Genomic DNA, 12586 nt, shown 5'->3' on the forward strand with positions numbered 1-12586 from the left:
TCAGAATGTTCTCCATGTCCTTTTCAGCTTTCAGCACCTAGTAAAAAAACACGTTTGTCTAAAAACAGGATGCATCTCTGGTTTTCACAAGATTTCTTTGACTTGGGCCCACATGCTTGTCCCCTATGCTCCGTCCCCAGCCCGGCAGCCCACACGGACTTGGTGCCTGAGGCGCCCCCATCCCGTGGACTCACCATGTGTGCAGCCCAGGCTGCCCTCCTCCTAGGGGTAGGCGCCATCCCTCTTCCAGCCTCTGCAGTGCCCGTCTTGCCCTCTTCCAGTCCAGTTCCCACACAGTGGCCACTGTGGTCTCAAGTAAAACAACTAGGAGCTTGTCCCTTTCCGGCTAGAGATGCCGCCGTGCCTTCCCGGGGCTCCGCGAACCAGGCTGGGGCCCTGCGCATGCGCATGGAGTCCTGCCTGACCCCTGCACCGTCTGCCGTTCCACTGCCACGGCTTCCCTCGCCTCCAGTCCCCAAAGGTCCAGCCCGGCCAGAGCACAACCCCGTAGCTCCAGGCCTTTATTTGCCCCCAGAATAACCTTCTTGGAGGTCACGTGGGCAGTGCCTATTGAAGTAAAAATGTGCCTATAGTATTCAGCAGTTCCACGTTAGACATTTATCTGACTTACTGTCACTTGTGTGCAAAGATGCACACGTCTGTCAGCGGGGGATTGGCTGGATGATTAGACCGTGGTGCACTAAGGAGATCTTCTGTTGCTGTATGCACTGACACCCACGTGCCTCACACGTGAAGGACACAGACTGTGTGAGCACTCCATTTGTGTACAAAGAAAAGGGTATGCCTGCCCGTTGTGAAAAGAGTGTCGCGTGTGTAGGAGAGTCTCCAAGGTCACGCTCAGGTATTAGGGTTGCTGTGGCAGAGAGCTCTTCACTTCGTACATGTTGTAGTGGGAATTACTGTCATGAGTGAGTATTACTTTCTGACTAGACGAAGATTTTAAAGTATGCTCACATAAAGGTTTTTCACATCGTACAATTAAAAAATACAGTGAAAATTTGGTAGAAAAAGAAGTGCATATATCCAATAGTGAAAAATATCAACAGAATTAAATTCATTATTGTTCTTCCCTCTGAGAAGTATTTTTATAAAATTGTGAGAATTCCAATTTTGGGTGGAATTCTGAGGCAGGTTAACCTAAGACTATCTTTCCTTTTGTCTGGAGTCCCTGCTGTCTTCCTAACCTGGTTCCCTTAGTGGCAGGCTAGGTCCTCGCTGGAGAGTTGGGGCGGAGGTCCTGAGTCAGGCAAGCTCCAAAAGGCACGGGGAGCCAAGGGCAGGCGGAGCCAAGGGCTAGCTGCAGCTGTAGAACTTGACACTGAGATACTCAGTGTCAACTTGTTGCGAGGTTTTTTGGGTTTTTTTGAATTGCTGCTTCTCTGACTTTGTTTTAAGGAATAAACACCATCCTGACCTTCATCTCTGGGCCTGTTCTGGGAAGCAAAAAAAACAAGATCAAATCATTGCTGGGGTGGAGAAAAAAATCAGGGTGCAAGACACAGTTGTTCTGGAAGAAAAGAAGTATCACGTGCAGAACCATACAGAAGCACGTCAAATGCCCCTGAAAACGGAAGGAACCTACATAACCAGTGAGCACAGCTACCAGAAGCCACAGAACTGCAGTCAGGACCGCAGACCTCTGGTGGGGCCCGGGAGCTCAGACGATGGCGAGGGCAGCGGCTCTGAGGAAGAACCAGAGCTCTGCGTGAGGAAGAAAAGCCGCTTATGGTGCTCAGGAAGAGAAGAGGGCGCGCCTGCCAAGGTCTGGCTGGTTGGTTTGTCTCTTTTCGGGGATGTGATAGACCAGCAGAGGCCAAGTTGGTAGTGCACACTGAGTTTCCCGGGTTTCTGTTTCCACGTTCACAGGTAGCTTGTTAGGATAAAGACAGTTTTTGCTTTCTCTACAAGAAAGCACTGGCAATTTGGACATTGAATTTTTCCCTAATTCAGAACTGTACTAACTCAGTAAACTTTGGTCCTAACAGAGTTTCAATTTTATAAGCATACCTAGATGCCCATGAAAAACTTGAGGTGCATTTTATTCCAAATGAAAGTGTCTGTGAGAACATGAACGTGCATATGGGTGTGTCTATATTTTAATATAACCTGTTGTTTTTTATGTATTTTAGATAAAAGGTGGCACTTTAATCTTTTTAGAAATACATTAGCATACTTTTATATACATATCAATCCCATTATGCAGTTAAGTTGAATTCTTAGAGCTCTGTGTACAATAAATATTTATGAACTTATTTCTTATTCACTGGGATTGTCTTAGAGATGCACCTTCATTTAAAAATTGAGTTTTGATTAGCTACTTTAAAATTAGTTATTAGTTATTTATTTGTCTGGCTTCCTTTATCAAGTAATCACTATAAATAAATATTTGACTGAATTTGGGAAGCTTGTATTTCATAAAACTTGTGGTAAATTATGTTGTCAATTAATATCCCTTTTATTAAATGGGTAATTTCTCAGTTAAGATTTGATGTGTGTGTGCATTAAGCAGTTTGCACTTTTTATGTTTTTGGAAGATTTCTATCTTCCTTTTGCCTCATTGATGTAATTGCATCAGCGTGGGCTAGTCTGCAGTTGATTGGACTTTATTACTGGTCTTTGCCAACTTTCCTGAGTTTTTGGCATCATTGTCTTTCCCTTTCATCTGCTTATGTCACTGGTTTAGATGAACTGAGGAAGGGGTCAGTCTAAATCAGCTGGACATTCTAATTATAGAGCATCACTAGTGACTTAATTTACTTAGCATGTTTTAGCCATTGCACTTGACCCTGTGTGGCACTTTGCTGCTTGGCATTGTAGAGAGACACAGTGGAAAGGTTTGCTCCTGAACCATCAAATGTAATTTGATTATGGGCTAAACTTCCTTTGAAAGTGTCCTAGGAGTTTGGTTGGATTTCACGGACCCTTACGGGTGATGAGACTTTGATGTATCTTTTTCCTTATGATGGCGCATTTCATCCCACTCTGTTTTCTCCGGTGGTTTCCTGGAGAAGAGCCCTGGCGAAAGGAGTGCTGTGTCTGGGTGTCATGACAAGGGCCCCGAGGCCCCAGGGGACTCACACCTCCAGTGGCAGCTCAACCTCCTCACACACATAGAGGACGTGCAGAACGAGGTTGCCAGCAGGATGGACCTCATCGAGAAGGAAGTTGACGGTAATCTGCGGGAGAGCCGAGACGCAGTGGCTGTGCTGTGTGAAGTCACTTGATGCTTTTTCAAGTGCGGGGTGGGGACTGCAGAGGACTTGCTGCTCGATATGGGGGGTCTTTGAAGTTCGAGACCGTGCAACTGGATAATCTTAGTTGGATTTTTTTAAGGTAGTTAAACATTGCCCATTTGCCAAGCTCAATATAGAGCACATACGGGATGTTTTTGTTGTAGTTATAAACTAAGGACGTCAAGCATATTTGAAATCTGGGAGAAAGCATTTTGAAGTTTTGTTTTCACACTGGTCACATTTGTTTGGTGGAATTAAAAGTTTCTGCAAGGTTAAGTAGGTAAACCTGCATCTGCAAACAGGTTTTCAGGTAGTTTTTTAAAAAACATGCATTTTTAAGAATACTGCACCGGATGCCTGCGAAGTGGATGGGAAAGACAGCATCCCCACTTCGTAATTGAGAGAGCAGGGCAGTTTCGGTTTCTCGGTTCCTAGCCCGGGGTGTTTCCTCTGCTCTGACTCCTTTCCCCACCGAGTCTCATGGATTGCACTCCCCCTTGTTTTCATCTGCAGAAGGGTGTGATGCCTTCCCCTTAGTCTGAGTGGTAGCTCCTGCCACTTTGTGTTTCCTGAGAGAAGAGGAAGTGGAGGCTCATTTCAGAAGCATCTTCCATTTGGTTATAAGCTAACTGTAGAGTTAGTTTAATGTTTTGAGTTGATTTGTAAAGGAAAAAAATGTGACTTGACATCCCTGTTATTAATAAAAAGTGGAGAATGCGAATTAATTGCATTCTGCCTAGACTTCTAATATGCTTGCATGTTTTAAAAAAGTAATGATAATAATAGAATTGAAAAGGACACTGAGAAAGCCCTGGCTGGTGTAACGCAGTGGATTGAGTGCAGGCCTGTGAACCAGACGATCGTGGTTCGATTCCCAGTGAGGGCACATTCCTGGGTTGCAGGCCAATTCCCAGCAGGGGCCATTTCCCAGCAGGGGATGCACAAGAAGCAACCATACATTGATGTTTCTCTTCCTCTGTCCTTCCCTTCCCCTCTAAAAATAAATAAATAAATATTTTTTTAAAAAAGGAAAAGGACACTGAGAAATTGCCATCTCCTTTCCTTTGTTAAAACAAACTTCTGGATTTAAGACAAAAATAGTTCGAGTAGCTAAGTTTCATTCAAGAGCAGCAGAGATGGTTTAAGCCTAATCAGTGGAAAGCTTGATTGGGCTCAGGGTGCTGTGGCTTTCTCCTCTAGAAGAGTAAACGGGGACATTTGAAATGAAGTGAACTTACTTATTTATACAGTGAAAAATTATCTAAAATAACAACAGATGGAGGTTACTGAGAGGGTGTAGAACCCTTGTGGGATGAGATACAAAGCGAATTAAAGGGCCGTGCATGTTGGCTTTCTAGAAAATAGGAGGGGAACTCTGTCCCCATCACCTTTCCAACTTTCAAAAAGATTTTTATTTATTTTTGTTGAGAAGGGAGGGAGAAAGAGAGGGAGAGAAACATCAGTGTGTGGTTGCCTCTCACATGCCCTGCAACGGGGACCTGGCCTGCAACCTAGGCCTGTGCCCTGACTGGGAATCGAACTGCTGGTGACCCTTTGGTTCCCAGGCCAGCACTCAGTCCACTGAGCCACACCAGCCAGGGCCCTGATTAATACCATTTTCTGACTGTTCTTCTAGCGTCCACTTAAGTTTGTGTGTCCTCTCTTTTAGTTCTGGAAAGCTGGCTGGACTTCACGGGGGAGCTGGAGCCACCCGACCCTCTCACAAGACTGCCCCAGCTGAAACGCCACATCAGGCAGCTTCTCGTGGACATGGGCAAAGTGCAGCAGATAGCGACTCTGTGCTCTGTATGACAGCTGCGAAACCCGCAGGGAGGGGCGGCTCTCTGCAGCCAAATAGCTTCTGTTACCCATGTGCCTGCTGGGTGGGTAGTTAACAAGCATAGTGGTGTTTGGTCACTTGCTGACTCGTGACCTCAGTAGGATGGTACCTTGAAAAAGAAAGTGAAGAACAGCTTTATTGAGGAAGTGAACAGGAAAAAGAATTTATGAGCAAGCTACAAATGACACTGTATTATATGCCAGGGTGAGAGTAGAATATAATCTATGCTAAGGGAGTTGAGTTGGCAGGGTTTTTGAGTAGTTGATTACCCGGAGCTCGAGACACCCGCAGAAAGACATACGGTATATTTACGTAGTTTTTCATAGGAAGACCCTCGTTCATACACCAGCACTTGGCCAAACACACAGTTGCAGAGGCAACCTAAGTTCTGGAGGGGTCGACAGGCTGTGTAAGAACCGGCTGCCGCAGCTGCACGGCAGCGCAGGGGACGGAAACTGCCACGGGGTCAGGAGCTGTTTCCTAGGTGACCGATGTCCTTAATCAGAAAACTGACCGTAGCAGTCTCGCTTCTGGGGGAACTGTTTGGAATTCTTACTTCACTACGAATATCTTATAAAAACAAACACCAAATAATTGGAATTTGCTGTGGGCATTGAGCTCGTAGCAAACAAAATGGGTTGCAGAGGGTCAGTGTGCCAAACGGGGACGACAGCCCCAGGACAGGGGTTTTGGGGGTGAGGGGAGCACGGCGCCTTCAGGTCTTCAGGTCTCACACGGCACCACCAGTCCCTGGACGTGTAGGTGTCACAGATGCTGCGAGTGACACGGGGTTGCTCGTGGCGTTCGTTTGGCCCTGAGTACGCGGAGAGTTTGCCTTCAGAAGAAAGTGCCGAGAGCCTCCGCCGGGACGAGGAGTGACGGAACTGTCCGACGGGTTCGTGGCCGTGGGTTTCTAAACTGCTGGTAGTGGAATACTGGAAAAGCTTCATTTCTGAAGATGAATTTTATTTTTAAAAAATACATGCACACTCAAAAGTTTTAGCTTTGATCACAAATGGACACGTTTCTGAAACCAAAGGCAACTAAGTTGCTGTGTTAGCTCTTGCTGGACTCGGAGCCCAGGCCCGCCGTCCGCGGGGCCCTGTGAGGTGCGCGCCTGCGCTTCTCGGGCAGGGGTGCGGGCGCGTGGGTGCGTGCTTGGGACCCACGCTTGGCGTGCGTATGTGCTTGGCCTCCACATATTTATATCCACACATACCTAGTTTTCTTACTATAGACTATAAGCATTGATGGTTAACATGAAATGTTACCTTTTAACAGACTGTTTTTAAAACTAATGTATGTACAGGTTTTGAAACTCTTTTAAAAAGGGGGGAAAAGACTTAGGAGGAGGCTGTGCGATGGCATATGACACTTGAATATTTTATGCCTCGTCCTGAGTGTCAGTTCGAGCGGTCTGTATAAATGCGTTTGAGAACTGGTAGGCAGTAAATGCAGATTTATCTTTGATAAGAATACATACCACTGTACATTCAGATACTATTTAAATTTGCAAACACTGTTCTATATGTAAGGTACTGTATGTAAAACTCTTGATTAAAACTATTCCACATATCTTAAAATTTCAGCTTGCCTTTTTGCGGCCTTATATTTTGATGTAAAGATGATTGAAAGAATGTGCAAAATAGTCATTAAAAGTTTTTCTTGCCTTTGAGATTCTTTGATTTGACAAATGTGCCAAAGAGCAGTAGACATAAAACACAGTCCTGTCTTTACTTGTGATACATTAACTTTGTCAAAGATCTTGCTGAGAAATGAAAAGCTTTAGTAGAGGTGATATTTTGGGATAGTTGCTTAAATTTTCATATTAAAGTAAAAAGAGTGCCTATATTCCATGTGTGGAGTAAACTTGCTAACGTCTGTTTCGAGACCGATGCTGTATCTTTCCTTTGTGTTTGAAACAGCAGCTCTGTGCTCTTCCCTCTCGTGGTTAAACCCTAGATATGAACTGAAGACAGTGGCGGTGCCTAGACCCTTGTCACATCTGAAGAAGCCCCTCTGTACCTCGGAGCCCTCACCGTCTCGGCCCCTGGTGACTGGTTGGATCGGGGCGCATTTCCGTCCAGTTAGGTCACTACTTGTTAGCAGGCAGCAACCTGGGAGTTGCAGAGGAGTAGATCGCTGGGGTCTCTACTCAGCTCCTGTGTCTATGGATTGGAAGCCCAAGTTCGTGAGTTTCAATTTTGAAAATAAACCTAACTCATTGTATGTACGTATCCATTTAATATAGAATGTGTCAAGGATTGAAGGCTTTGAGCAAACTAGTGGGCTAAGCATTCCTTATTTAAGAGAGTGTAGGCCTGTTACTCTGAGAGGTTTCAGATGAGCCGCTTTCCTTTCTGCTTAGTCTGACTTCAGAAACCACAAGCGCCTGGCCAGGTGGCTCAGTGGTTGCAGTGTCACCCGTGCACCGAAAGGTTGCAGGTTCAATCCCCAGTTGGGGTGGGTCTGAGAGGAAACCAGTCGATGTTTCTCACCTTGATGTTCCTTATCAAGTCAATAAATACATCCTTGGGTGAGCATTAAAAAGGTTTTTTAAAAACCCACAAGGATATATATGTAAGTATAAACAATAAACTAGAAGAGGGTGTTCCTTGAAAAGGTAACTCTGGCTACCCAGACATTGGTGAGGAGCGATCATTCTCTGTGTGTTACTGATGAATGTAATTTGCACTTCGTACTGGTGTGTGGTTCTACTGAGTTATTTTCTTTCAGATTTTATTATTTCTTAGAAGGGAAGGGAGGGAGAAAGGGAAAGAAACATCAGTGTGTGGTTGCCTCTTGCGCATCCCCTACTGGGGACCTGGCCCGCAACCCAAACATGTGCCCTGACTGGGAATTGAACCAGCAGCCCTTGGGTTTGCAGGCCTGCGCTCAATCCACTGAGCCACACCAGTGGATTATTATTTTCAAACTTAGGGATAAAGTCTGCTTTTCTAACACCCATTTTGATGGACTGACTTCCTCTCGGATGTTCATATTCCACACGTTCAAAGCAGAGCCCCCATTTCCCCTTTGGTTGGTCACCTGGGTCTCCTGGGGACTTCCTCTCTGGGGACAACATCACTCCGAGGGCCGCCCTGAAACCCAGCAAGTTCACACACCTTCCTGTCAGTACACATGCAGGGTCCTCGGCGTGGACTGTCTGCTTCCTGCCTCTCCAGCTGGCACTGCACCGCTTCTCATAGAGACCATGTCCTGGGACTGGCACAGCCGAGGTTCTAACCTTGTGTGTGTGCTGGTCATTGGAACCGCCAGTCCCGGCCAGAGGGGTCCCTTCCCTGGGGCTGCTCACCGCCAGGTACTGTGCACGCTGAGCGCAGTCTGGTGTAGCCGGTCCTTCAGGTTGGTGTTTGAGGGTTCTTGGTGACCAGTGATTTCTGGTCAGAACTGGGACAGCTGGGTGTCATCTAAGAAACTGTAGGTCGCCTTTAAACTTCCCTTGTTAGAACTCAACTGATCTCCCTGTGGTGGGGACAGAGGCACACCACCTCCGCCACCAGGTGGGGCAGAAACCCAGGTTCCTGCTGGTTGGGGTGGGGTTACAGGCTCCCCAATAGGCCTGTGCTGGGTGGGGGGTGTGCGGTGCCTCATTGCTCCTCAGGGGACCCCGCAGAGAGATGGCTCTGCTGCTGCTCGGCAGTGGTGACAGCGCTGCCCCTCCGTTGGCCCCTTCCAACCCCACCATCAGAAAGGAGAGACCCCAGGCAGGGGGTGGGAATTCAGGCGCCCCACGTGGTTTCTGCTGACCCTGGGTGAGAAGGGCTGATACTGCCCAGCTGCTGTGAAGGCCCTGGGTCCTCACAGGTCCCCTGGCTCGGGGCCTGGGGGAACCTCCTCCTAACCCTTGCCGAGGGGAGACCACACTTCTCCCCAGTCCGCCACTGCTAGCTAGGGGGCAGTGGAGCTGCAGTTAAGTCTGTGGGGCCCTTCCCTGGACGTTGGGCTCCAGAGGCTTTGTTGGGGGCGCAGGGTCTGAGTTTTTTGGAACTTTCTAGATTACAGCATCTCCAACGCCTAATCAGATACACCAGGCAAAATTCAGCCCAGGCAACTTACTGCCACATTGCGCCTCTGATCCTGAGGTTGCTGGCTGGCTGTCTTCCCCAGCCCACCTTCGGTGTGCCCTGTTTTATCCATAACGTCCAGGACTTGCAGCTGTGCTTAGCAGGAGGAGCAGGGAAAGTATGTCTGTTCGTATCTGTCCACCTTTCTGGAAGCAGAAGCCAAGTATCAGAAATCTGGATTATTCCTCTGGCAACCCAGGGGAAGGGAGGGGGTGGCTTTGAGTTCCTGGTGTGGGCAATGGGGGCTTGGCCTGGTTAAGGCAGAGGCGGTTCCCTGTGGTGAGCAGCAGCTGCTGGACACCAGAAACGTGATGTTCTGAAGCAGTTTCCTCCCCCGAATCCCATTCACTCTCCATTTCCCTCAAATCTTCAGTGAGCGTGCATTATACACGGCACACTGGTCTTCGAGAAGGAAAGGGATGAGAGGAGGTTATGTGATTGTGTTTGGGGGCCAAGGAGAGGGGGAAGGTGGCGGGCCAGTGATGAGCCTGCGAGAGTGATGGAGGCCTGAGCCTGGAGCGGACCAGACCAGGGCGTTGCCACCCAGGTTACCATGGAAGTCTGCTCGCCCTCCCAGCACAGAGGCTCCATGGCAAGAGCGTGACCAGCTGCTGAGTCACGATGAGAGCTCAGTTCCGTGGTGAGGAGGCCTGGTGCTCTTTAAGCTCATCGCTCTGCTGCTTGCGCGGAGAGAAGCACCTCTCCCAGGGGCTCTGGGTGCTGGTTGTGCCCCGTGTGCCTGCAGTTCTGGCCCATTGAGCACGCTTGCTGCCCCAGCCGTCTGGGCATTGCCCTCCTCCAGGCTCAGTCTGAAGTGCAGACAACTCACCCTCTGCAGTTCCGTGACCTCACAGCTTTCTTTACCCCAGGGCTATGAATCCCATGTCCTCAAAGCCCCAAACCCAGTGGAGCGGAGCCCCCCACCCCTGGCGCAACGGGGCAGGAGCTGCTGCTGCCATTCTGTTGCTTCCTGGGCCAGCGAGGATGATTCAGCACAGGCTGACCTGCACCAGCTCTGTGCATGCACTTCGGGGTGGGCTTGTTACGTAGCCTACGATCATTACACTGCAACAGTGAAGGCAGGCTGCTGGCTCTCCATAGCATGGGGTGCAACTTGGCCTGTGTAGCTCAGGCGCAGGGGGGAGGCAAGGGCGGAGGGAGCCCTGCCTCTCATGTCTTCTCTACCAGCACATGCCAGCACAACTCAAACAACCTAAATCCAAGTCTCGTTCTTAGTTATGCCTCTTCCCCAGGGCTGCATGGGCGCCAAGACCTGCCTGGGCTTCCTCCTGGACACCAGAGAAGTGTGTCTCCATTCCCACCTCTCCAGCTGGAGAAGCAGCCTGGCAAGGGCCAGGGTGTGAGGCAGGGTGGCTGGGTAGGAGGCTGTGCTTGTCAGCTACTCTGGAGTTGGGGGCCTGAAGGAGGCAGGGGCAGTGAGGCTGCAGAGGAGGGCCCATGCCCAAGGGATGGGCTTGCTGGTAGGATTTTGAAGTTGGTGAGATGGGGGGCAGAGGTCTAAGATGGAAGAGTCAGGTTTACTATTAGAGACAGCCGTATCATTAAGGTTACAAGCGTTGGGAAGTCCCACTTGGAATGCACTGAATTTGAAATGTCTGTGAAGCATCCAGGCAGAAAAGTCTAGCTGGTGCTGGAGCTGGTGATGGAGCCAGAGCTGATGATGGAGCCAGAGCTGGAGATGTTGGAGCTGTGGGCTGGTGTGATTCCTTGGGAAGGGTGTACAGAGCAGGGCTTCTCACCGACTTTAATCCTATACCTGTCAGTTAAAATAACTATTGAGTTTTACTTCCTGTAGTTTATATCATGCACACAAAAATGAGACAGGAACCAGTACTGCATACTTACATACAGCACTGTTTCAAGTGCCTTATCAATGTTAACCCTCGCAACACCTAAGCAGCCTTCTTCCTCCGTGCAGACCTCTGTCCTGTGGTTACGCCTCCCTCATTGTTCTCCCTGGAGTGGAGCGGGCCCCACCTCCCAGGCTGTCCCCTGCCCTCCCCACTTCCCTGAACAATGTCCCTCTAGATTCTCTGTCACCCTTTGTCTCCACTCAAGTGCCACATCCTCTTTGCTTGGCCACCACCCCTTGCCTGTCCTGACTTGTCACTGCCCCCCCCCCCCCCCCCGCCAGGTTCTTCTGCACATGTACCTGTCAACCTCTGGCACAGGGTCATTTGCAAATGAGAAAATCAATACTATCAACAAGCATTTCTTGGGCACATACTCGCCAATGTCTCATTTATTCCCTTGCAGCCCCCTTCACAACTAGGCACCCATTATTATTCTCCTTTCATTTCCATTTTCTCAAGAAGGAGGCTGGGGCTCAGGGGCACGGGATGATCTTGCCAGGGTATGCAGGGGCAGGAGTGAAGGAAGCAAGCTGGCTTTGCTAAGAGAAAGCACGCTGTAGCAGGGAATTTGTGCGGGAGACATGGCTCCCATGCTCTGTGGGAGGCTGGTGGTGTCTGAGGTCCGGGGCAGGGGCAGCAGGGGAGGGACAGGAACGTGCATGTGTGTGCGCTTGGCCCCCTGCTCACACAGTTCTTACGTTCTGTGCTTTTTTCCAGTGAGAAAAACCTACATTTTTACATTGTTTCTTCCATTACAGCTGTCCCAATTTCTTTTTACCCTTTTGCCCCTCTCCACTCAGCCCACCCCTCTTGCCCACAATCCATCCCTGCTCCATTGTCCATGTCCATGGGTTACTCATACATGTTCTTTGACTAGTCCCTTCCCCTTCCTTCTACCACCTGCCCCCTGCCCAGTTAGTTCCCTGTCTTTGGTTCTATTTTGCTCGTTAGTTTATTTTATTCACTAGATTCCAGTTATAAGTACGCTCATAAGGTATTTGTCTTTCATCGACTGACTTATTTCACTAAGCATTATGCTCTAGTTCCACTCACACTGTCACAAAGGGTAGGAGTTCCTTCTTTCTTTCTGCTGCATAGTATTCCATTCTGTATTATTGATTTTGCCTTTGTTCTCTCCCCTACCCTTACTGCCTAGCACAGTGTCTGCTGCTCTCAGGCTCTAAATAAATAGTGGTGGAAGGAAGAAGGGAGGGATAGAAAGGAAGGAGGGATGGAAGGAAGGAGGGAGGAAAAGGAGGGATCGCTCTTCTCCCGATGGGCCTGAGCCTGTTGCCCACAAAACCTCAGAGCTCCAACTTGTTTACACAAAGATGAATTTTGAAGCCACCCAACCCAGTTCTGCCTGCTCCTGCTCCCCGATCTCCTCAGCAAGATTTTTATCCCCCGCTGGCCACACAAGTGTCCTCAGGGAGCAGGGCAGGTGGAGGGGCCCTTGTGACCTGCAGAGAGAACAGGGCGGGGCTGCTTCCCTGAGAGCAGGACGGGGGTGGGGGGAGTGGGCACCGCAGC

At 49.1% G+C, this 12586-nt stretch overlaps 1 protein-coding gene across 4 annotated transcripts in view; it reads left to right on the forward strand.

Annotated features, from left to right (window-relative positions):
• The window catches only part of PHF20L1 (PHD finger protein 20 like 1), a 66247-nt gene extending 59305 nt beyond the window's left edge, over positions 1-6942 (forward strand). For all 4 annotated transcript variants that reach the window (XM_037048577.1, XM_037048579.1, XM_037048580.1 and 1 more), the window contains 3 exons: positions 1417-1783; positions 3033-3192; positions 4924-6942. In XM_037048577.1, the coding sequence (XP_036904472.1) occupies positions 1417-1783; positions 3033-3192; positions 4924-5066 (670 nt within the window). In that variant the 3' untranslated portion in view covers positions 5067-6942. The remainder of the gene's footprint in view (positions 1-1416; positions 1784-3032; positions 3193-4923) is intronic.
• The last annotated feature ends 5644 nt before the right edge of the window (positions 6943-12586 follow it).

Source organism: Sturnira hondurensis, unplaced genomic scaffold (genome assembly GCF_014824575.4).
Source record: "Sturnira hondurensis isolate 20B ecotype Veracruz unplaced genomic scaffold, ASM1482457v3 Scaffold0006413, whole genome shotgun sequence".
Lineage (NCBI taxonomy): Eukaryota > Metazoa > Chordata > Mammalia > Chiroptera > Phyllostomidae > Sturnira > Sturnira hondurensis.